The following is a 24,564-nucleotide window of genomic DNA, read 5'->3' as shown; positions in this document are numbered from 1 at the left end:
GCCCTACGTCTACAACTACAGAGTCAAATCCAGCGACACCTTTTGCACTGGTAGTCTTCTGGCTCAGAGGAGCAGCTGTCATAGTCACTGTGGCAGTGGCAGGTACAGGGCTGAACCTGTGTTGAGGTTTGACAGCAGCACTGGTGTTGGACTGTATCGAGGAACGGACAGGGGCAGAGGTCTGGGGAGGTGTAGGCACTGAGGGTGCGTTCTGGGCAGGGGACAGGCCTTAAAGACAGACTCGTCTCTTCGTGCAAATCCTCAGACATGTTCCTGCTGTGCTCCAAATCTCCACTGGTGCTGCTGAGACTGAAGATCCAGCCTAGCCGTGCTCGGAGAAAGTTGTGCAGGCCTGGGGGAAGCTTCAAGACGTCGAGTACATCTGGACAGTGGGGCAACACTCGTTGGACTTGGACACAGCAAAGATACTGCAGGGTCGTTGGTGTGTAACAGGAGCGGATCACCTTCATGCTGCTCCTGGCTGCTGTGGAGCACACCATGGGGTAGAACTTCTTGTTCTCCAGACCAGTAGCAGCGACACCTGTTGTAGCAGAAGACATTTCACACCTATGAGATGCAAATCAGTCATCAATTAAATTCATGGAACTAAAAAACCGAGAATACTCACCTATAAAACAACGGTTCTTGTAGAAAGTTAAGGTGCCATGCCAAGTGTCTAGGTGTACTCCTATAACAGAACCATGACCAAACCTGGAGGAGAATTTAGACTTGTCCCCTTTATGATGGAAGAGACCTTAAAACAGATAAACAAGATTTATCTTTAATTAAATTAGCAGTTATTACAGTCAAACTATCTCCATCCTGTATCAATTCTTCAGCAGAAATAACATCTATTTTACTGTGGACACAATATCATCATCTTAAACACATTAGTAGCTCTTGAAGACATTTTGATGGAGATTTGCACATAAATTTGCATATTAATGAGGGGGCAGTGATCTTGTAGTAAATCTCAGGCAAAAAGCTCATATTTACACCATGTGAGGAACATGTGCAACTCCATCCTTACATTTTCTATACCCGCTTACTCCATATGGCATGTGGCCAGTGTTGCCTGAAAACAGGTATGGGGTAGATATACATAAATACACACAACTTACTGTATATAAAAGATTTGTATTTATTTATTTATTTATTTATAAGATAAGATACTGATCCCACAGCGGGGAAAATCACATGTTGCAGCAGTGAGAGTCGTACAATGTAAGAAAAGAAAAACATGTACTTTAAACAATGGTGACTAAAGTATATTGTGATGTTTGCTGGTGGGTGCATAAATACTGATGTGAACAGATTACGTGAAAAATAGAATGTAAGTGAATATAAGTATGTATAGATATGGTAAAATTATTGCACAGGATAAATTGCACAGTTGTGCATGTATTAAAGCACAAAAGGTGGTGGAATACGTAGTTCATTTTTAGTTTATTTATTTATTGGCTTTTACTTGTATCTCTGTAGTTTGTATCTCGTTTGATGTTCCTGTTGCAATATTAGTGTTGCTACTATTATTTTTGCATCATAAATGTACATTTGAATGACTATGTTCTCATGATAACTCAGCAGTACTCAGGAGTGGAAAGTTCATATTTACATCATGAATGCATCATGTAGAGTGCATGTTACAACATGAGTGTGGCTAAGATTTTTGCATATATTTGCATACTAATGTGAGAGATTTCAATGGTTGAATCATGGCTGGGGAGTATCTCAGCAGTGCCAACAGTGGAAAGTTCATATTCACACTACCGTGGGTACCTCATGTGGCGTGTGTATACTGCAACATGATTGTGAACGTATGACATTTGCACAAATGTGCATATTAATGAGTTGATGTTCATTTCTTGACCGCTGTTTATACCTCACTAATTCTTAGCAGTGGAAAGTACCATTGTAGGTACTTCATGTGGAGTGTGTGTGCTGCAAAATTTGCAAAACATTTCACAGTAATGAGGGGAATCTTGACTGGACATTATACACCCCAAGTGTATCCTGTTAATTCATTTAATTTAAGTCCAACCTGTGTAGGAGAGACCCCAACTGTCCTCATCATGACCCAGCAGGCTCATAAAGCTGTATTTGAATTTCTCCAGGTTCACATCAGAGCTTCCAATTCCCACCATCTGAGTTGATATGGTACCAAAAGAAACGAACCCAAGAAGAAAGAAAAAACAAGTAAGCATAATAATGGCTATGAAGCTTCACATCTGCAAGTCCTAAGTCAGTTTAGTGGGGTTCAGATTCGCTTCTGCTCACCATGTCAGTTCCATAGACAGGAGAGGTCATCTTCACTTCCCAAAAGTGTTGACCATCTGAAAGCTCCTTGGTACCTCGAATAGCCGCTGTGCCACAGCTGTAATCCGAGTGAAAGCTGACTTTCCTGTTGTCACAGCTGAGGAAGGTTCCAATAGACCTGTGGTTCTCATCCCACACCCACTCAAAACCTGAGGCCACACCGGACAACAATGCCATCAAGAAATTGATGAGATATACTTTCACGTGGATTATCTGAATGTTACATTTAAAATGGCGGATAATTTTTAAGATATGAGTGATAAAGACAAGGACCTCTTTCCATGACAAAAACTCCTGTAACAGTGGAATGTGCCATTCATTTCTAAACTGGACGCTGTCTTGATCCGGTATGTCGTCTGACTAGCACAGGATTTGTTAAAAGAGTAGACATCAGCATTTTTTTGGCACATTGAGACAGACGTGCGTAGGAATTCCGCGCGTCGCGGTGGAGCTGCATGGCGCAAAGCAACGCCGTGATGAAGCCTTCCAGACATGTTGGGGCAGGTCCAGCTCATGCACATACAATCGATAATCACACGACTGAAAAGCAACCGGAATCCATCTGAAATCCACCTTTAAGCCATCCTGTGAGACCAACACCGAGGTGGTTTTGTCCGCGTAATGAACGGCTCCGTTGGCGCGTCCCTGCCACTTTTCTTTCCATGAAAAAAACTCCTGTAACGGTGGAATGTACCAAAAAGTGCTGATGGTCCACATCTTCAGCTTTTTTTGAAAGTCAGACGAGGGTCCCGGATCAACAAAGCCTTCACATTGGAAATGATCTGGTTGTTCCAGCGGGGTGTCAGCCTGTCGATGGGGGCTGGGAGCGGTCTTTAAACCGTCTGGATCACTCCTTAATCTGTGTAATCCCCATAAAATCGTCCCTGAAAGCCATATTAATTTTCCGAACGGTGTCCACCTGGAGGTCTCTCACAGTTTCTGGAAAAATTTATTCGCAATAAAAATCCGACGAGACGGGTGGACCAGTGCTCACACAAAGCCTGCTCACAGGCGAATGACACAACCGACAGGCGTGAAAAAACTCACGCATGCGCACGAAGGTTCAAGCTTGGCTGATGCAATCACATATGATTCAAATCCATATGGATTTTGAAAAAAATAAAAAGGTCGGATACTTTTCTAACAGACCTTGTACATGTGATTTCTTAGTTTTTAATTTTTAATAAATTTACAAATAAATAAATAAATAAATAATTAAAAAAAAACTTTTTTCATGTTGTCATTATGGGGTGTTGTGAGTAACATTTTGAGGGGAAAAAGCTGTGAATACTTTCTGGACGTACTGAAGGGTTTTTCTTTATTAGCAGAAACGGAAATTTAGCATTCATAAGCATCTGTTTCAACATTGTATAAATGACCTGCAACAATGAATAAATGCATTTATAAGTTTAGAATGAGCTTGCCAACAAAGAGGAAAAAATGTGACTGGAAACAAAAAAGTAACCTCCAAAGGCATAATGGAATCTGCAACTTCACCACTAGATGACACTAAATCCAACACACTATAGCATTAAGGATTCACCATCTTCAGTGTCTATAATTTTGCAGGTTTGTAGAGACCTCGCAACCACGCGACTCCATGACCAGTGATCTCAGAACCACTTACCACATGTATTAATATCATATGTTGTGGGCTTATAAATAGTCCCTAAATTTTGTTTTGTCTCTCTTAATATTTGTTTAAGGGATACTCTTAAAGGAAAGGGGTAAATAGTCACGAAATTTCGTTTGATGTTTTCGTCGATATTTCCCATAATATTTGTCTTGTCGTGCTAAGTTTTAAAAATGTGTTCCTCACGTTATTCTCTTCAAGAATCATATATTGAATTTTAGCGACAGCACACCGAAAGCAACTGGAGATCTTGGAATCCCTTACCAAAAAGTAGTATATGCAAGTATGTTTCAAGTATACTTCTAGTTTACTTTTTATATACTTATCAGTACTATTTTTTGGTAAGGGAGCCGCCACGTCTGGGAAAGGGATAAACGCTCAATTAACATCAGTATTGTGGCTCTGTGAGCCTGACGGAGCTTCAAAGTGCTTCTCCGTCATGAGGTGCAGTCACCACAGGGGGCCAAAGGTCACCGCTGGTACACAGTCAGCACCACAAAAATAATAATTATAAAAAGCAGCCACTTAACGTCCGCTGCAGAAAACACACTGTGCTTTACTGGAGGGCACTACAGCCGACACAACACTTATGAAAAATCTCCAGTTTTCTTTTCCTTTTTTAATGGAATTTCTAACACTGAACACCACGTACTCTTCAACTTGTCTTAAAGTCCACTGCAGAATTTTTCCTTTTTAACATAATTTCTTAACTCATGGAGACTAAAGCCCCTTTCACACCGGGCCAATGCAGAATTGCGTAATGCATCATACTGACTACACTGAGTTTATGCAGCCCTACTTGGCAATATGTGAAAAGGATGCAAAAAATTCAAAATGTTTAATTTTTTTCGCAGACATTCGGCGTAGAGTACTGGATGCATTGCTATGCAACACTACGCTACTGTATGCTAGTCGACGCATCACCGCGCTACTGTATGTTAGTCGACGCATCACCACGCTACTGCGGACCCGGCGCCACGAGGGGGCGTTTGGGGGCGACGCCCCCTCACGTCATCAACCTCGCCCCCTCGGATGTTAGAGTTATCAAAAAAATAAAAATAAAAAAGAAAGAAAAAGAAATACTGGAAAATATAGCAAAATATTAGTTATTCAATAATATCACGTATTTAACAAATAAACCAAATTAATTAACTAAAGCGTGTGTCTGTGTTCAAGCGATTTGATAGGTTGAGGGTTGCGCTTGTCAGTGCGGCAGAGGGCAAGCTCGATTTATTCAAGCAGTGTCAAGGGCCTTTCACACTGCAAGCTTCAGCACGACGCTTTAACACTTCCCAATGCGTCGTAACGGCAGGCCGGTGCATTTCCCAACGCATCGTGACGTCAGACGCGTCACTTGGAAGCGGCAAGGGGGGCAGAGATTGCGGCCACGTCCACTCTGGCTGTTTCCACAACCTGAAAAAAGTTCAGCGATCGCCATCTTGAATTTGGGTCGCCTGAACCACAAAAAAAAACTTTAAAAAACAGCAGTAGAACGATTCTCCCATCACCCTGTTGGGAGAAGTTTTTTTTCAGCTACTTTTCGGAGTGACGCCGACCGAGGGAGGACTGACGACTTGGTGGGATATCGATCGAACCGCGACAGCGGTCCGACCCGCACGGAAAAGCCGGCCTTCAGGCATCATTCCTGGGCAGACCGAGGCAGGCAGCCGGGGGGATGGAGCAAACCCAGTCAGTCCGAAATCTCCCACTTTTGGATATATGCGAAGTCCCAGTTTGCCCAATGGAGGTTAGTTCTGCAGCTTTATCGAGGTGAGGATAAAATAAAAATAAAATGTGACATTTCTGCACTGCTGTGAAGATTTAATGATCAGCTAACGTTAGCTTAGCTTTTTAGCACAGTTGATCTGAGTGAACGCTTTAATTTCTAAATGGTTTCAGTCTTTATTTTTTTACCAAATAAAGCTACAGCTTTTTTCAGACACCACAAAAGCTCAACTTTAAATAACTTATTTTTCAGGTGGGTTTTTTTTTTCCGCCATTTTTCCCCCCCTTTTTTTTTATATAAACTGTTTAGTGTTTCTTTATATTTAAAGAAATATTTTTATTTGTCCCAATCAGGAACATTTGCTGTGCAGACAACCAAACTTCCATTGATGAGCTGAACACCACGAAGTCCAGTCGAAAGAAAACATCTCTGCTCTTCAAAATAGGAAAAAAAGTGTCTCAGCAACACCACCAGAGGTCAAAGCTGCAGAAGAGACCTTCACCTGGTCCTGAGAATCCAGCAGAACATCACCTGCTTCTAAATAAAAGGCTCTTTCAACAGCAACTATTTTATTATTTTTTAAAAAGCTGTTTCATTTTATATTTTAACAATAAATGAACGGATCATTAAAAATGTCCACGAATCAAAGTCAAAAGACATTTGCACAGGTAGAAGCTCTCCACTTATTGTGTTCAAATTCATATTTTAGAAATAACTCTGTCCTGATAACAACATTAAAGGCAATTACATATTTTGACGAAATTACAAGTTGAAATGACCATTAAAAAAAATCATCATGAGGTTTATGTCACAGAAATCCTACTTTACAATCACACTGCAGTCATTGTTAAATTATTTCCTGTTGCAATTATAATAACATTTGTATTTATTTAGTGTTTGTTTTTCTGGTTGAAATGAGATATAAATAATCTACCAGACTTAAAAAAAAATGTACAAGTTTCCATGTTATTTTATTTGTCTAAAAAGAAATGTCCAAGGTTCCTTATGTTAAACAAGAAATTATCTAATCTGAAATAACAGGTGGTTTTAATTTACAGATGAAAGGTTTCTAAAGAACCATTTATTGATTTATTTAGCTATTTTAATTACAAGAGTTCTAAACTTTTTTTTAACAATAATCAGAAATTTTGAGGTAACAAACAACAACAACAACAAAAAAAACATTTCCAATGATTTTTCTTCAGAAAACTGCTCTATAAATGAGCAGTCCTGTCACACGTTAATGTTTTGACGCACCTCATCTCGACAGAACAGCGGCTCGGTGGTATGCAGGAGATCACTTGACCGAGGGTCTATACGTTCAAAAACTAATAAAAAAAAAAAATACTGTCATCACTCTTTACTCTTAGTCTCTTACAACGGTGTAGCCTAAATACACGAGCTTTCCAGGAGCACACCCAATTCATTACGCATGCGCAGAGGCACGTCCCCTCTGGTGCGCACTTTTTTTTGGGGGGGGGGGGGCAAACCCCGCCCCCTGTGATAAACTCATCACCCCCTTAATATTTTTTTTTCTGGCACCGGGTCTGCACTACTGTATGCTAGTCAACACAATGCTACTGTATGCTAGTCACACAATGCTACTGTATGCTAGTCAACACAATGCTACTGTATGCTAGTCAACACAATGCTACTGTATGCTAGTCAATGCAACATTATGCTATTGTACACAATGCCTACGCAACTGTATGCTACCCTACACCAATCCGAAAAAAAAAAAAAATCCTTTTAGGTTATTTTTTTTTAATCAGTGCATACCTGCATTGGTAGATTTTATTCATCCCACTGGACTTTGCTGGCAGTGAAGCTTCAAAACCACAGAAGAAGAAGTGGTGGGCCAAGCTTTCCCCTGCTCGCAACATTTTTTTCATGACACAGTCTAGCCTGCTTCCGGCGTAGGCGATGCACATTACACCTGCATTCGGTGGCCATTATATAACCTGATATGGTGGGAATTCCCACTGGTCACACCTTACAATGCCACGAACGTGAGACAACATGACAAAAACAGAAAAACATGGCGGCCTCCTTGTTGGAGGATGGTGCGACTCCTAACCCTCCCCCTCAACAGGGGAAAGCCCCGACATCATAAGTTATGCACCAATCAGAGCTCAGAGCTCTCAACCAATCACAGTAGGGGAGGAGACCTGCGGTACCTGGCTCTTTTTAGCCACTCCAGGCTAGACGCAGTCATTTCTGCGTACTCGATACGCTGCACAGTGCAACTCTACGCAGGCCCGTTGTGAAGGGGGCTGAACCCTGAACAGTTTCTACATGAGGAACACCACATTAATAAATAAATTTAGCACGCTAAGAACAAATATTAAGCTCGATGAACGTGTATGAAACGCATGTGAATTTACTTAATGTGTTAGAGACCTTGGAACAACGCAACCCCGGGACAGCAGCGGTTCCCGAGATCATAGTGGTTCATTTTGGATTACTACATGAGTTTCCGAGATGGCAACGGTTCCAAGATCATAGCACTTCTGACAGTGTAGTGGCTCAGAGATCATATCGGTACCACTGTTACTGAGGTCTTTGATTCCAAGGTCTCCAGTTACCATTTTGCAGCTCCAGTCACATCATTACTGCAGAGTGGCGCCAAATAAACATTGTGAAGACAAAAAAATCTCAACGTGGGTTTGCTAGAACAAACACAGTAACGCCTATATAGATAACAACCCTTGGATTGCTGATTTACTTCAGCTGGATATTGATAAAGTGGCTGTAGTCATTTCTCACCCTGATCTTCCTCCCCACAGAGGCAGTCTCTGATGGGGTCAAAGTCCAGCAGCCCATCCGCTGGACTCAGCGCTTCCTGAAGGTGGCAAAGGCAGAAAGACTCATCTGCCACGCCAGAAACATCCGGCGAACTCGTCAGGTAATCCACCTCATGTTCTGAATCACTGTTAACCTGATTGAAAGATGAAGACGTACAAACATCCTTCAAGTTTGTATTTGTAGCCGTAATCTGAGGATGTTGGAGTAGAAGGAAGCAAGATGATTTACTGATAAATGGGTGCATTTCTATCGAATGTTCAAAGTTCTTTACAGTGATAACTCACATTCACACACACACTGACGTCAGGTGCTCAACTGCACACTTGCAACTTGGGGATTGCCCAACAGACCTTAGAGATTTGCCTGTCTGACGGGGAACTGAACCAATAATCATCTGGTCACAAGCTCATATCTCTCTAACCTCTAGGCCATGTTTATCTAAACTGCAAAATAGTTTCTTGGCTCCACCTCCAGCTTTAACACCCAACCAGACTGGGTTTTTCTTCTCAAAACTCCTCTTTGTTGTAGTTGGTGATGGTACTCATGTGCACCACTTCCTAAAAATACCCCAACTCCTGCAGTGGTCTAAAACAAACAGGGGACAGTCTCAGTGGAAATGTTCTGATACCCAGGTTGGAAAGTTTCTCTTTGAATGCCTCGTCTCTTCTAATGACAACTAGAAATTTTTCCATCCTTATCTTCTGACATCAAGCATTGACGCTTGTGATTCCGGTCATACTCTGAATTCTTCACGGTTCACACTCCTATCAGGTTCTTTTCTTTCCTTTCTGTTTTTTCAGCCTTTTTTTGTTGTTGTTTCCATAAGAACTTCTGTACCTCACCTGTGCCATCATGCGGCTTTCCCATTCTGCTCTGTCCATCTTCTGGATCACTGCCACGGCATCGGTGTGTTGCGGTGTTTCGCTCCAGGTCAGAAGCCGAGCTCGGCCGTCCCTGCTTCTCCTCAGCATGGCAGCTCCCCAACAGCAGGACCAGCTGGCACACAAACAAACGGGACAGGTGGTGAGGGTGGACCACGATTACAGGGGCGGATCTAGCTTTAGATGATTTTTTTTTTGGGGGGGGGGGTGAGAGTCCAGAGGCATGCTCCACCTGGAATAGTTTTCAAATCTATTCGCCCTATTGAAGTTTCAAATCCAACAAAATCTTGCAAAACTTCGGAGAGGTTGCCGCGCTGCAAGATGTCAGTAACATTGAGAAATGCATTGAGACGCTCTGATCAGGCTGCACATGGACAACAGCATTAACATCGCAACATAAAACCCTTTGTATATTGTGCCTTAAACTCTCGTGAATATATTCTCTGGGTTTATAGATGTTGTTATTGTGTTTGCTTTATGTAAATGTGTGAGAAACTCAGGTTGTTCCTCCGTAATTTTCAATGGGAGCTGCTGTGAGCTACGTTCGCTTCCTGATCATGCCGTTCTGGAGGAAAGTGAAGTTTGCTCTGTAACATCCTGCTTATTGTCCTTTACAACACTGTTTGTCCTCTTTGTTCCAGAGTAATATACACTCAACAAAAATATAAACGCAACACTTTTGGTTTTGCTCCCATTTTGTATGAGATGAACTCAAAGATCTAAAACTTTTTCCACATACACAATATCACCATTTCCCTCAAATATTGTTCACAAACCAGTCTAAATCTGTGATAGTGAGCACTTCTCCTTTGCTGAGATAATCCATCCCACCTCACAGGTGTGCCATATCAAGATGCTGATTAGACACCATGATTACTGCACACGTGTGCCTTAGACTGCCCACAATAAAAGGCCACTCTGAAAGGTGCAGTTTTGTTTTATTTGGGGCGGGATACCAGTCAGTATCTGGTGTGACCACCATTTGCCTCATGCAGTGCAACACATCTCCTTCGCATAGAGTTGATCAGGTTGTCAATTGTGGCCTGTGGAATGTTGGTCCACTCCTCTTCAATGGCTGTGCGAAGTTGCTGGATATTGGCAGGAACTGGTACACGCTGTCGTATACGCCGGTCCAGAGCATCCCAAACATGCTCAATGGGTGACATGTCCGGTGAGTATGCCAGCCATGCAAGAACTGGGACATTTTCAGCTTCCAAGAATTGTATACAGATCCTTGCAACATGGGGCCGTGCATTATCCTGCTGCAACATGAGGTGATGTTCTTGGATGTATGGCACAACAATGGGCCTCAGGATCTCATCACGGTATCTCTGTACATTCAAAATGCCATCAATAAAATGCACCTGTGTTCTTCATCCATAACAGACGCCTGCCCATACCATAACCCCACCGCCACCATGGGCCACTCGATCCACAACATTGACATCAGAAAACCGCTCACCCACACTGACGCCACACACGCTGTCTGCCATCTGCCCTGAACAGTGTGAACCGGGATTCATCCGTGAAGAGAACACCTCTCCAACGTGCCAAACACCAGCAAATGTGAGCATTTGCCCACTCAAGTCAGTTACGATGACGAACTGGAGTCAGGTCGAGACCCCGATGAGGACGACGAGCATGCAGATGAGCTTCCCTGAGACGGTTTCTGACAGTCTGTGCAGAAATTCTTTGGTTATGCAAACCGATTGTTTCAGCAGCTGTCCGAGTGGCTGGTCTCAGACGATCTTGGAGGTGAACATGCTGGATGTGGAGGTCCTGGGCTGGTGTGGTTACACGTGGTCTGCGGTTGTGAGGCTGGTTGGATGTACTGCCAAATTCTCTGAAACGCCTTTGGAGACGGCTTATGGTAGAGAAATGAACATTCAATACACGAGCAACTGACATTCCTGCTGTCAGTATGCCAATTGCACGCTCCCTCAAATCTTGCACCATCTGTGGCATTGTGCTGTGTGATAAAACTGCACCTTTCAGAGTGGCCTTTTATTGTGGGCAGTCTAAGGCACACCTGTGCACTAATCATGGTGTCTAATCAGCATCTTGATATGGCACACCTGTGAGGTGGGATGGATTATCTCAGCAAAGGAGAAGTGCTCACTATCACAGATTTAGACTGGTTTGTGAACAGTATTTGAGAGAAATGGTAATATTGTGTATGTGGAAAAAGTTTTAGATCTTTGAGTTCATCTCATACAAAATGGGAGCAAAACCAAAAGTGTTGCGTTTATATTTTTGTTGAGTGTATATAAGATGTCTAAAATTTGGTTTGTGTTTATTAAATTCCACGCAGATTAAATGTAGCAGACACAGATTATTTGGAAGTTTTCAGGGTCTCATGCAGCAGTTTCTTATTAACATGATGAAAAGCATAAAAAAAAAAAAAGTACATTTTGGTAGTATAATGTTTATGTGCAATTGTTGTCATGTGGATTCTCTATGTTGTTTAGACCGCAGCAACTCTCTGGCGCGCAAGGGATTATGGGATATCTCAACAGGGCGAATAGCCTTTTTCCTGCATTCTGAAAGGTGCCTTGACACTTGTGCACATTTTGGCTCCGCACTCCCATGCACTTTGTTGTGACGATCCCACCCGCTGTGTTCCCAGCTGGATGCCGCTGGACGCTGCGTATATAAAATAATTATTTTGTAATGGATTAATCATTTTCTCTCAGTTTCTGGCTGATGAAAACAGCTCTAATTGCTTTTGCTCCAAAAAGGACCATTCTAACTACAGTCTCTCTCTCTCTCTGCTTCATGAGGTGGAGACCGCATTTGGAATAGTCTAAAAGGTAATTATTTGTAATTATATTGTAACAGCTTGGTAAAACAGTTGCATGTTCATTCCTTCTTATGAGTAACTGTAGAAGTATGTTTATAATAGATTTAACATCTCATTATAATCGTTCAGATGAGCTGCACTCTGATACAGTGCGCTGACGCACTCGCACTCTGTTTTTTAACTGTTTGCACAATGTTCACGTGAAGTTCACATAATTAATGAGTGACAGATTTTGAACATTTCTAAATTGTCTTTGCGCACTTGCACGAAGCAGCGCACAGTTCACAACGGTTTACAATGCATTTACTCTCCTGCACGGCAAACTGCATACCAGTGCGCGGATCAAATTCGTGCAAGTGTCAAGGCACCTTAAGGCAATCTGGGAACATAAACTCCTCTCCAAAAACAAAACAAAAAACAAAATCAACTCCCAAATTTGCTCACAAGTTGTTCGTTTTGTTGAGGCAGATCCAGAGCTACTGGATCCAACTGTCCACTAAAGTTCCATTCAGTGTTTCAACCCAAATCATGCTCATGATTCATGCTGTGAAACAATTGTTTCATTTTGTGTTTCTCATATTTGAAAAGTCAAGCTCAGGTCTGGGTACATTCTTGGGCGCTGCACCTTTCTGTATCAACCACACAACAGAACTGTGTCAGGTTCAGGATGGCAACCGCACTCATGTTGTAATATTTCTCAGTTTGTGGCTCTCAAAACCTGCAAGAATGATATCACACTAACTTTTTAAAAGCTTTGTCTTCTATGTCAAGATGTGAAAAAAGGGAGTAAGACATACTGGAGGACACGCTTCTCCTCACTGACAGGCTGATCGTGCACACCTGGGCGCCTGTTTCGATCTCTGCCGTATGCTGCAGTTGGCGAGAGGAGCTGTTTCCATACACGTGTCTGACCTTTAACCCCTACCTTCTGCTGTGCCAATTTAGCCCAACTTATGTTAGCGGCTTCACCAGCAGGAGCACACACACACACACACACCAAATGCCCACTAATCACACAGGACAATAAAGATCAATAATTACACGAACCATATCTGAACTGTAGGTTTTGTCCCACTACCCTTCCAGCTTTTATCAATTAGGAAGCAGATGATTTTTATTGACTCAGAGCAGTGCTGACTTGTTTCTTTCTATGGTTTTCACTGGTGTCTGTCTGTGTGTGTGTGTCTGCGGACAAAATAACTCAAAAATGGCTGAACGGATTTCCTTCCAACTTGGTGGGAATATTACTTGGATAGATATATAGAAGTGAATAGATTTTGAAGTGTGGTCAAATGCTGGCTGATCTAAAGCATATATTAATTAACAAAATGTTTATGATTGATTGGTATGAATGACCTCATAATCAGAGTCATATAATACATACTCAAAAACACTGTGACAGACATATGAGGTCTGTTAGAAGAGTATCGGACCTTTTGATTTTTTGCAAAAACCTGATGGATTTGAATCACGTGTGCTTGCATGGGCAAACCTTGAACCTTCGTGCACGTGTGAACTTTTTCACACCTGTCGATTGCATCATTTTCTGGTAACCAGCCTTTGTGTGAGCACATGTGCAGAGCGCTCGGCGGAGTTTCATTTCAAGGAAAAAATCGGAATGACTGGAGCAGCGCTGCATCAAATTTTGCCAGAAACTGGGCGACAGCCAAGTGGAAACCATTCGGATGATTCAAATCAAATCAATTTTATTTATATAGCGCCAAATCACAACAAACAGTTGCCCCAAGGCGCTTCATATTGTAAGGCAAAACCATACAATAATTACGGAAAAACCCCAACTGTCAAAATGACCCCCTGTGAGCAAGCACTTGGCGACAGTGGGAAGGAAAAACTCCCTTTTAACAGGAAGAAACCTCCAGCAGAACCAGGCTCAGGGAGGGGCAGTCTTCTGCTGGGACTGGTTGGGGCTGAGGGAGAGAACCAGGAAAAAGACATGCTGTGGAAAAGAGCAGAGATCAATCACTAATGATTAAATGCAGAGTGGTGCATACAGAGCAAAAAGAGAAAGAAACACTCACTGCATTATGGGAACCCCCCAGCAGTCTAAGTCTATAGCAGCATAACTAAGGGATGGTTCAGGGTCACCTGATCCAGCCCTAACTATAAGCTTTAGCAAAAAGGAAAGTTTTAAGCCTAATCTTAAAAGTAGAGAGGGTGTCTGTCTCCCTGATCTGAATTGGGAGCTGGTTCCACAGGAGAGGAGCCTGAAAGCTGAAGGCTCTGCCTCCCATTCTACTCTTACAAACCCTAGGAACTACAAGTAAGCCTGCAGTCTGAGAGCGAAGCGCTCTGTTGGGGTGATATGGTACTATGAGGTCCCTAAGATAAGATGGGACCTGATTATTCAAAATCTTGTAAGTAAGAAGAAGAATTTTAAATTCTATTCTAGAATTAACAGGAAGCCAATGAAGAGAGGCCAATATGGGTGAAATATGCTCTCTCCTTCTAGTCCCTGTCAGTACTCTAGCTGCAGCATTTTGAATGAACTGAAGGCTTTTCAGGGAACTTTTAGGACAACCTGATAATAATGAATTACAATAGTCCAGCCTAGAGGAAATAAATGCATGAATTAGTTTTTCAGTATCACTCTGAGACAAGACCTTTCTAATTTTAGAGATATTGCGTAAATGCAAAAAAGCAGTCCTACATATTTGTTTAATATGTGCATTGAATGACATATCCTGATCAAAAATGACTCCAAGATTTCTCACAGTATTACTAGAGGTCAGGGTAATGCCATCCAGAGTAAGGATCTGGTTAGACACCATGTTTCTAAGATTTGTGGGGCCAAGTACAATAACTTCAGTTTTATCTGAGTTTAAAAGCAGGAAATTAGAGGTCATCCATGTCTTTATGTCTGTAAGACAATCCTGCAGTTTAGCTAATTGGTGTGTGTCCTCTGGCTTCATGGATAGATAAAGCTGAGTATCATCTGCATAACAATGAAAATTTAAGCAATTCTGTCTAATAATACTGCCTAAGGGAAGCATGTATAAAGTGAATAAAATTGGTCCTAGCACAGAACCTTGTGGAACTCCATAATTAACCTTAGTCTGTGAAGAAGATTCCCCATTTACATGAACAAATTGTAATCTATTAGATAAATATGATTCAAACCACCGCAGCGCAGTGCCTTTAATACCTATGGCATGCTCTAATCTCTGTAATAAAATTTTATGGTCAACAGTATCAAAAGCAGCACTGAGGTCTAACAGAACAAGCACAGAGATGAGTCCACTGTCTGAGGCCATAAGAAGATAATTTGTAACCTTCACTAATGCTGTTTCTGTACTATGATGAATTCTAAACCCTGACTGAAACTCTTCAAATAGACCATTCCTCTGCAGATGATCAGTTAGCTGTTTTACAACTACCCTTTCAAGAATTTTTGAGAGAAAGGGAAGGCTGGAGATTGGCCTATAATTAACTAAGATAGCTGGGTCAAGTGATGGCTTTTTAAGTAATGGTTTAATTACTGCCACCTTAAAAGCCTGTGGTACATAGCCAACTAATAAAGACAGATTGATCATATTTAAGATTGAAGCATTAATTAATGGTAGGGCTTCCTTGAGCAGCCTGGTAGGAATGGGGACTAATAGACATGTTGATGGTTTGGAGGAAGTAACTAATGAAAATAACTCAGACAGAACAATCGGAGAGAAAGAGTCTAACCAAATACCGGCATCACTGAAAGCAGCCAAAGAGAACGATATGTCTTTGGGATGGTTATGAGTATTTTTTTCTCTAATAGTTAAAATTTTATTAGCAAAGAAAGTCATGAAGTCATTACTAGTTAAAGTTAAAGGAATACTCGGCTCAATAGAGCTCTGACTCTTTGTCAGCCTGGCTACAGTGCTGAAAAGAAACCTGGGGTTATTCTTATTTTCTTCAATTAGTGATGAGTAGTAAGATGTCCTAGCTTTACGGAGGGCTTTTTTTATAGAGCAACAGACTCTTTTTCCAGGCTAAGTGAAGATCTTCTAAATTAGTGAGACGCCATTTCCTCTCCAACTTACGGGTTATCTGCTTTAAGCTGCGAGTTTGTGAGTTATACCACGGAGTCAGGCACTTCTGATTTAAGGCTCTCTTTTTCAGAGGAGCTACAGCATCCAAAGTTGTCCTCAATGAGGATATAAAACTATTGACGAGATAATCTATCTCACTCACAGAGTTTAGGTAGCTACTCTGCCCTGTGTTGGTATATGGCATTGGAGAACATAAAGAAGGAATCATATCCTTAAACCTAGTTACAGCGCTTTCTGAAAGACTTCTACTGTAATGAAACTTATTCCCCACTGCTGGGTAGTCCATCAGAGTAAATTTAAATGTTATTAAGAAATGATCAGACATAAGGGGGTTTTCAGGGAATACTGTTAAGTCTTCAATTTCCATACCATAAGTCAGAACAAGATCTAAGGTATGATTAAAGTGGTGGGTGGACTCATTTACATTTTGAGCAAAGCCAATCGAGTCTAACAATAGACTAAATGCAGTGTTGAGGCTTTCATTCTCAGCATCTGTGTGGATGTTAAAATTGCCCACTATAATTATCTTATCTGAGCTAAGCACTAAGTCAGACAAAAGGTCCGAAAATTCACAGAGAAACTCACAGTAACGACCAGGTGGACGATAGATAACAACAAATAAAACTGGTTTTTGGGACTTCCAATTTGGATGGACAAGACTAAGAGACACGCTTTCAAATGAATTAAAGCTCTGTCTGGGTTTTTGATTAATTAACAAGCTGGAGTGGAAGATTGCTGCTAATCCTCCGCCTCGGCCCGTGCTACAAGCATTCTGACAGTTAGTGTGACTCGGGGGTGTTGACTCATTTAAACTAACATATTCATCCTGCTGTAACCAGGTTTCTGTAAGGCAGAATAAATCAATATGTTGATCAATTATTATATCATTTACCAACAGGGACTTAGAAGAGAGAGACCTAATGTTTAATAGACCACGTTTAACTGTTTTAGTCTGTGGTGCAGTTGAAGGTGCTATATTATTTTTTCTTTTTGAATTTTTATGCTTAAATAGATTTTTGCTGGTTATTGGTGGTCTGGGGGCAGGCACTGTCTCTACGGGGATGGGGTAATGAGGGGATGGCAGGGGGAGAGAAGCTGCAGAGAGGTGTGTAAGACTACAACTCTGCTTCCTGGTCCCAACCCTGGATAGTCACGGTTTGGAGGATTTAAGAAAAATTCAGATAGAATTCAGCACTGTAATCTGAATTCAGATTCAGACAGCTTTCGGTGACTTTTCAGTCGTGTGACTATCCGAGAAATTGTGGAAGAGGTAGGCATGTCACAACATGTCCTGTGAGACTTTAACATAGAGGTGCTTTTGCTCCGCTGTCAGAAGCCGCATGAATTTCACAGCCACTCTTTTCATGGCCAAATCTTCTGTCTTCTACAGTGAAAATCTTCTACAGTGGAATGTACCGAAAAAGTGCTGATGTCCACTTCTTCCGCAATTTCTCAGATAGTCACACAATGGTCCCGCATCACCACAGCGTTCACTTTGGAATGATCTGGTCATTTCAGCATGTTGATGGCCGCCCGGAGCGCGGTGTGCTATCCACTGTTGTGCGGACATCTTTAAACTGGTTGTACCGCTCTTTAAGCTGTGTGATGCCCATAGGATCGTCACCGAAAGCCGTCTGAATAATCCGAATGGTTTCCACCTGGAGGTCGCCCAGTTTGTGGCAAAATTTGATGCGCCGCTGCTCCAGTCGTTCCGTCTTTTTCCTTGAAATAAAAATCCGCCGAGCGCAGAGCACACGTCCCACACAAAGGCTGCTTACCAGCAAATGACGCAATCGACAGGTGTGAAAAAGTTCACGCATGCGCACGAAGGTTCAAGGTTGGCTCATGCAAGCACACATGATTCAAATCCATCAGGTTTTTGCAAAAAATAAAAAGGTCAGATACTTTTCTAACAGACCTCATACATGCCGATGGCTTCGGCACGAAGCTGATGGCAGAACAAAAGCGCCACCATGTTGAAGCCTCACAGGACATGCTGTGACATGCTCACCTCGACCACAATTTCTCGGATAGTTACACGATTGAAAAGCCACCGAAAGCCGTCTGAATCTTCCAAATGGTGGACGAGCTGGGCATGTCCCAACATGTCCTGTGAGACTTCAACACGGAGGCGCTTTTGCTGCGCCATCAGCTTTGTGCCGATGAATTTCGCCGCAACTCTTTTCATGGCCAAATCTTCTGTCACAGTGGAATGTGCCGAAAAGTGCTGATGTCCACCTCTTCCACAATTTCTTGGATAGTCACACGACGGTCCCGCATCATCACAGCGTTCACTTTGGAAATGATCTGGTCATTTCAGCGTGTTGATGGCTGACCGGAGCGCGGCTCGCTCTCCACCGTTGTGCGGCCGTCTTTAAACCGGTTGTACCGCTCCTTAATCTGTGTGATGCCCAGAGGATCGTCACCGAAAGCCGTCTGAATAATCCAAATGGTTTCCACCTGGCTGTCGCCCAATTTCTGGCAAAATTTGATGCAGTCGTGCTGCTCCAGTTGTTCCACCATTTTCCTTGCAAAGAAAAAAACGACGAGAGACTCCACCCATCCTCACACAAAGGCTGCCTACAAGCAAATGACGCAATCGACAGCACGAAGGTTCAAGGTTGGCTCATGCAAGCACACGTGATTCAAATCCATCAGGTTTTTGAAAAAATAAAAAGGTCGGATACTTTTCTAACAGACCTTGTATGTATACGAGTATTTATTTATTTTTTTTACTTTATTGTCATTTCAAAGACAATAACAATAACATTGTCCTGAGACTGGGCATCACATAAAAATACATACAATTAAAAATCAAAAAGGTGTAGGCTTATGCTCTATTTAAGAAAGTCAATAATCAGCCCCCATCTTCTATCGAAGACCGGAGCCTTTAAATTAAGTTGAGCTGTCAACCGCTCCATCATATACATATGTTTGATTTTTTGAGTCCATTGTTCAACTGTGGGAGATTCCGGTTTCAACCAATAAATTGTGATAATTTTTCTTGCGGAAGAAGGTGAAGCAGAAGTTTTTGATCCTGAGAAAAGTTGTCTGGAAAAACATCCAGTAAGAAAATAATAGGGTCCAGAGAGATGCTCACATTCATTAAATTCTCCACATTGCTTTTAATATTTTTCCAGTGGTTCTGTATATTGGGACAGTCCCAGAAGATGTGAGTTTGGTCACCCACAAATCCACAATTTCTCCAGCACTTGTCATTGACATTTACTTTGAAGTGGAAGGACTTCAGTGGTGTTCTGAAAAATCTAATTTTCATCTTCCAATCAAACTCCTTCCAACTTTGACTGCCCACTCCCCTATGGCAACCAGAGCAAATATCCCTCCAAACAGCATCCTCTAAAATGACATTTAGCTCCATTTCCCGTTGCTGTTTTATGTGTTGCGTGTTGTCTGCCATATCAATCAACAATTTTTGGTACATTAATGAAATTTGTTTTTTCATTACCCCTGCATTTTCAACCAAATTGATAAAATGTTTTCTATGTTTGTAGATTCTCTTCTAATATGTTCCCAGTCTGTATGTTTTGTGATGTAACTTCTTATTTGTATATACCTATAAAAAAATTGCTTGTTGATAGCTCAAATTTAGCTTTTAGTTGTGCGAAACTTTTCATAACATTTCCATCAAATAACTGATTCAGTGTGATGAGTCCCCTCTTGGCCCAGCCACGAAAACCACTATCTAATAAGGAAGGAAAAAACTCAATATTTCCACTAATGGGCATAGCTCGTGAGAGGACAACCTTTCCCTTTAACTGATTTTGAATCCTATTCCAAATTGTTAAGGTATGTTTGACCCAAATATTTGTAATTTGAATTTTTTCATTGCCTGCATGCTGAGAAATTGAAGGTGTGCTAGGGTAAATCCTGGTACAGAATATTCTTCCATAGAGACCCATTGCTTCTCTGGATCACTAATGATCCATGCCACCATAGCTTTAATTTGGGCCGCCCAATAATACAGTCTGAAGTTAGGCAGATTTAATCCTCCATTTTCCTTAGGAGTCATTAAAATTTTAAGATGTACTCGTGGTCTTTTGTTCTGCCAAATAAATTTTGAAATTAATTTATTCAATCATTTAAAAGTGGATTGTGGGATTAAAACAGGGATGTTTTGGAACAGAAATAATAGTCTAGGAAGAATATTCATTCTTATACATTCAATTCTCACCAGGTGAGAGAGCGGTAGTACATCCCATCTGTTTAAGTCCATCTTAATTTCTTTCAACAATTTATCATAGTTAGATGAGAATAACTGTGTGGTCTTAGATGTGAGAATTACTCCTAAGTATCTGAACCCTTGTTTGGAGTGTCTGAATGAAACCAGATTATTCAATTGTGATGGCCATCCCCTGAAATCATTAAAGCTTCCGACTTGTTAGTGTTGATTTTATAACCTGATACCAAACTATACTCTTCAAGACTATGGAGCGGAGTAGGAACAGAAGTGATAGGATTATCCAGGAATAACAAAATGTCATCTGCAAAAAGTGACAATTTTTGTTGTACATTGGATTCATCTCTTATTTCCTGTATGGAAGGGTTGGATCTTATAAGTTCGGCTAATGGTTCTATATACAGAGCAAATAAAGAGGGAGAAAGAATTTCGCCCTGCCTAGTGCCGCGTCCCGATGAAAAAAAAAAAAAAATCAGAGCAATGACTATTGACCCGCACTCGTGACCTTGGATTCTTATAAAAAGTCTGGACCCATTTTATGAACACATCATTGAAGCCCATGTATCTTAGTGTCTGCTGTAGAAAGTCCCAGTCTACCCGATCAAATGCCTTCTCAGCATACAAGCTGAGAAGCATTGATGGGGTGTTTCTTTTCTGTGCAACTATTTGGAGGTTTAAAGCTCTTTGAACATTATCAATTCCATGTCTCTGGGCAATAAAGCCAGTTTGATCAGGTTTCACAAGCTTCCTAATATACTTTTGTATTGTGTTTGCGATAATGGCAGTAAGTATTTTAAGGTCCACGCACAGGAGGCTGATGGGTCGATAAGATGTACACAGAGTCGGATCTTTACCATCTTTATGGATGACGCTTATAATAGCTTCAGACCATGACTGAGGAGGATCACCCTCTCAAAGTGCATAGTTATACACTTTATCCAAAAGTGGGACAAGCTCTTGGACCAGTACTTTGTAATACTCTCCTGTATACGAGTATTTACTTGTACAGTTTACTAAGCTACACCGTATAATTAACTGAATTTCAGTAATAATAATCACTAGAACGCTGACCCATGGGGAACCACGGATTATAGACGTGGTCATTTGCACTATATATGGAGGACAGCTGACTTTTAGGGAAAATCTGTTAACAGTTATGCAAATTTTTTCTTTTTAAATATTGACATAGAAAAATTTCTTGGCTTTCATGAAAGTCTTTATTGAGGGTTTAATCTGTTTTCAGTTGTGTTAAATTTTCTAAAATGAATTTTTGTCATCAATAAGATTTTCTGAAGCTGCTTAACCAGAACTATGTAAAGAAATTATGAATAACTGAAGTTCTATATTTGCACTGTGACAGTGCTCACATTATTAGATCACATTTCTTCTTTTTTTACTCTTTTTTTTTTGGGCCTGTGTGAGACACTGTTGAGACAAAATTCTGCTGTTTGTCCAGAGCGTGAACTGGTTAATTCTGGATTTGGGCTCACATGCACACAGAAAATGTCCAGATTTGAATATGATGTCTGGGATGTTAGAGGATAGACAGACTGATGAATTCCGTCAGGTCTGCTGGAACCTCACAGGCTTTTATTGTGGAAGTGCGACATAAACAGGCTTGTTGTTTTCAAAAATGACTGATTTCTCAAAAAATATTGTTTGACCACTTTGCTGTTTTCACAACTTGAATTCTATTTGATAAATAAAGTGACATTGTAAGCTTTTCTTCCTGTCTGTCAGGGTGGGCAGCTGCCCAGCTGTAGCAGCTGGACCGGCCATGTACACTCCCAGACTAGGTTTAGGTTTATTACAGGCTCTGGTATGGTACATGTGATCATGTAGTGGAGCAGAAGTACAATCAGGATTAGGCAGAGACGCAGTCATGGTCGAGCAGGGGTCAGAGGCACGAGTAAACACAGACATCCGGGATGAGACTAGAGGCATGGTCGAGGAACACAGAGCAATAAATGGTACACGGCAAGGCAAAAACAGGACTGTGACCAAGAGGCTGGAATGTGTACAAAAGACAGCAAACTGGCAGGGAAGTGATGGCTGGGAGGTGTTTAAATAAGACAGGAGTTAACTAGGTGCACGTGAGGAACAATCTAGAAAGGGGCGTGGCTGGTGGACAAAGATTAAGCACTGTGCAAGATAGTGAGGAAGGGAGTGCACAAAGGGCAATGATGTAGACACAAAGATGCGTGAGCAGGTGCAAACAGCGTGAGTGAATGAAAACGCAAAGCAGACAGAATCAAGGTGTGAGCCGAGGACACAGGAGCTGGTAAAGAGGCATGAAGACACAAGGGCAGGTGCAGGGTGTGGGGTGAACACAAGCAAATGGGAATGAAGACAAATTGAGAACACAGAATCTAAGGACAGACTATTGTAGTATAACTATGAACATGGCATGAACATGAGACTAAGAGCAAACCAAGAGAAAATAAATACAAAAGAAAAAACTACATGAGAAGTGATCCAAGAATAAATGAAAAATAAATACTTAAGCAAAGCTAAACTGAAAATAAGAGCTGAGGAATACAACCCGATGACAAAACAAAGACTAATAACCAACAGAAAACAAAACCTGATGCTACAGCATAACTGATAGCACAAATGAGATGAACAAAATAAACAAGTGATAAACTAATGATCAACAATGAACACACGAACTGACAGAACAAAACTAGAATGAAACTGAACAATGGCTGGAGTATGAAAAGTTACAACGAAGCAAAGTGACAAAACAAAATAGAACAGAGAATAAACACATGATGATAACACCGCAAAGCTGGCGCAGATGGTGAGAAAGGGGAAAAATAGGATCAAAGCCCTGATCAGGGCTAAATTGTGACACTGTCCACACTGACTGACAGCAGGTGTGTTTTTTTTTTTTTTTAGTGCCACCGCTGAACAGCTGGTGCTGGAGGTCACTGCCAGTCACTTAAATAAGTCAGTCTGGAGCTGCAGTCTCACTTTAACTGGGCTTTGCCCTACAAACCTTGAATACAACATGTGCACAAAGTGATCAGGACAATCTCAAAAATTCTGATGACCATGACACCAACCCATCTGGGCCCAGACACACAGGAATGAGACTGGATTTAGTTATAAAAAACACAGAATCAAAATATTTCCTTTGACCACTCAATTTCGCCACAATATGATCCATTACTTCAGAGTTAATACACGTTGAAAGACTCAAATGGTCCATTTGGAAATGCATTTATTTACTACACAGTACTGCAATAAGTCTGCTGCAGCTACACGGCAGCGTGTGCAGTTTGTCTTTTATCTTATCGAATGTTTTCGTCTTCAAACTCTGAGGCGTGCACGTGTGTTTGAAGCGGTTCTTACCTTACGCTCGTCTTCTCTGTGTCTCATTTGATAGTCACTCTGATCATGAGATACGTGTTGTTGTTTGCACTCTGTCCCACATTTCAGAAAGCCAGCCCGCCGTCAACATTACAGCGCCACGCCCCCAGTCTCCTGTTACTGGCTAAGAAGTACGTGGGGGCGGAGTCAAGCAAATATAAGCAACGAGGAGCCTCCCATCGTGTTGCAAAACAAAATATTATCGATTAATTTGAAATTAATTAATTTGAAAATGAGGCTTGTAAGATTTACTTTACATAAAAATAGAAAAAGTCGCTAGATTTAAAAAAAAATCCTCCATTTTAAAAAAAATGTATACGTAACAATAAAAATGTTAAATCACGTTTGTTTTACCTTTTTTTTATCCTTTATTTTGTTTTTTAGACAACAGAATATTGCACTGCATTTTAGTTAAAATATGTTCACTTTCCTCTGTAGTCCTCAGTTTTAAACATTAACCCGTTTATGCCCAGAGGGTTTTTTTTTTTTTAGTTGAAATGCATATAATTTTATCAGTCGAGTCCCTCGTTGAGATTTTTTTTTTTTGTTTGTTTGTTTTTTGTGAGTAGAAAATGAGATTCGAAGGGGGAAAACATCCAGATGGGTTGTGTCAGTGTGGTCAGTTGGAAAGTGTTCATCATGTTTTCATGTGCTGTCCTATGTATTCTAGTGATAGGCGGAAATTGTTTAAAGATTTGTCAGACTGTGGATTGACTGTGTTTTCTTTTAGGTCAATTTTTTCTGAGAGCAGTTACTCGCATTTAGTGGACACAGCTGTGATTAAGTT

General features: G+C 41.2%; 2 protein-coding genes across 3 annotated transcripts in view; one reads left to right on the top strand and one right to left on the bottom strand.

The window, feature by feature from the left end:
* Nucleotides 1-4: 4 nt before the first annotated feature.
* Nucleotides 5-23,820, bottom strand: LOC117530295 (SPRY domain-containing SOCS box protein 3-like). 2 transcript variants are annotated; one of them, XM_034193185.1, is made up of 7 exons: nt 23,760-23,820; nt 9,323-9,476; nt 8,442-8,613; nt 2,278-2,465; nt 2,042-2,144; nt 629-754; nt 5-541 (listed from the first exon to the last, which is right to left on the bottom strand). In XM_034193185.1, the coding sequence occupies exons 2-7, from the start codon at nt 9,449-9,451 to the stop codon at nt 24-26; spliced, it is 1,236 nt and encodes a 411-aa protein (XP_034049076.1). In that variant the 5' UTR covers nt 9,452-9,476; nt 23,760-23,820; the 3' UTR covers nt 5-23. The 2 variants fall into 2 exon arrangements, with proteins under 2 accessions (XP_034049076.1, XP_034049077.1); XM_034193186.1 differs by lacking the exon at nt 8,442-8,613 and having other exon boundaries at nt 23,760-23,814.
* The window catches only part of nubp2 (nucleotide binding protein 2 (MinD homolog, E. coli)), a 23,208-nt gene continuing 6,669 nt past the window's right edge, over nt 8,026-24,564 (top strand). Inside the window, exons 1-2 of the mRNA XM_034193188.1 lie at nt 8,026-8,036; nt 21,631-21,640. The gene's annotated coding sequence lies outside the window, so the exon portion shown is untranslated. The remainder of the gene's footprint in view (nt 8,037-21,630; nt 21,641-24,564) is intronic.

The sequence above is a fragment of the Thalassophryne amazonica genome, chromosome 18 (genome assembly GCF_902500255.1).
Source record: "Thalassophryne amazonica chromosome 18, fThaAma1.1, whole genome shotgun sequence".
In the NCBI taxonomy this organism is placed as follows: domain Eukaryota; kingdom Metazoa; phylum Chordata; class Actinopteri; order Batrachoidiformes; family Batrachoididae; genus Thalassophryne; species Thalassophryne amazonica.
The sequence above is the reverse complement of the archived record's forward strand: the minus strand, read 5'-3'. Positions and strand labels throughout refer to the sequence as shown.

Coding starts and splice junctions, on each gene's coding strand:
- LOC117530295 (XM_034193185.1), bottom strand. CDS start 9,451: ATGCTGAGGAGAAGCAGGGACGGCCGAGCTCGGCTTCTGACCTGGAGC. Junction 755..2,041: donor TTGGGGTCTCTCCTACACAG/GTTGGACTTAAA, acceptor ATCTGTTTTAAG/GTCTCTTCCATCATAAAGGG. Junction 542..628: donor CAAGAACCGTTGTTTTATAG/GTGAGTATTCTC, acceptor CTGCTACAACAG/GTGTCGCTGCTACTGGTCTG.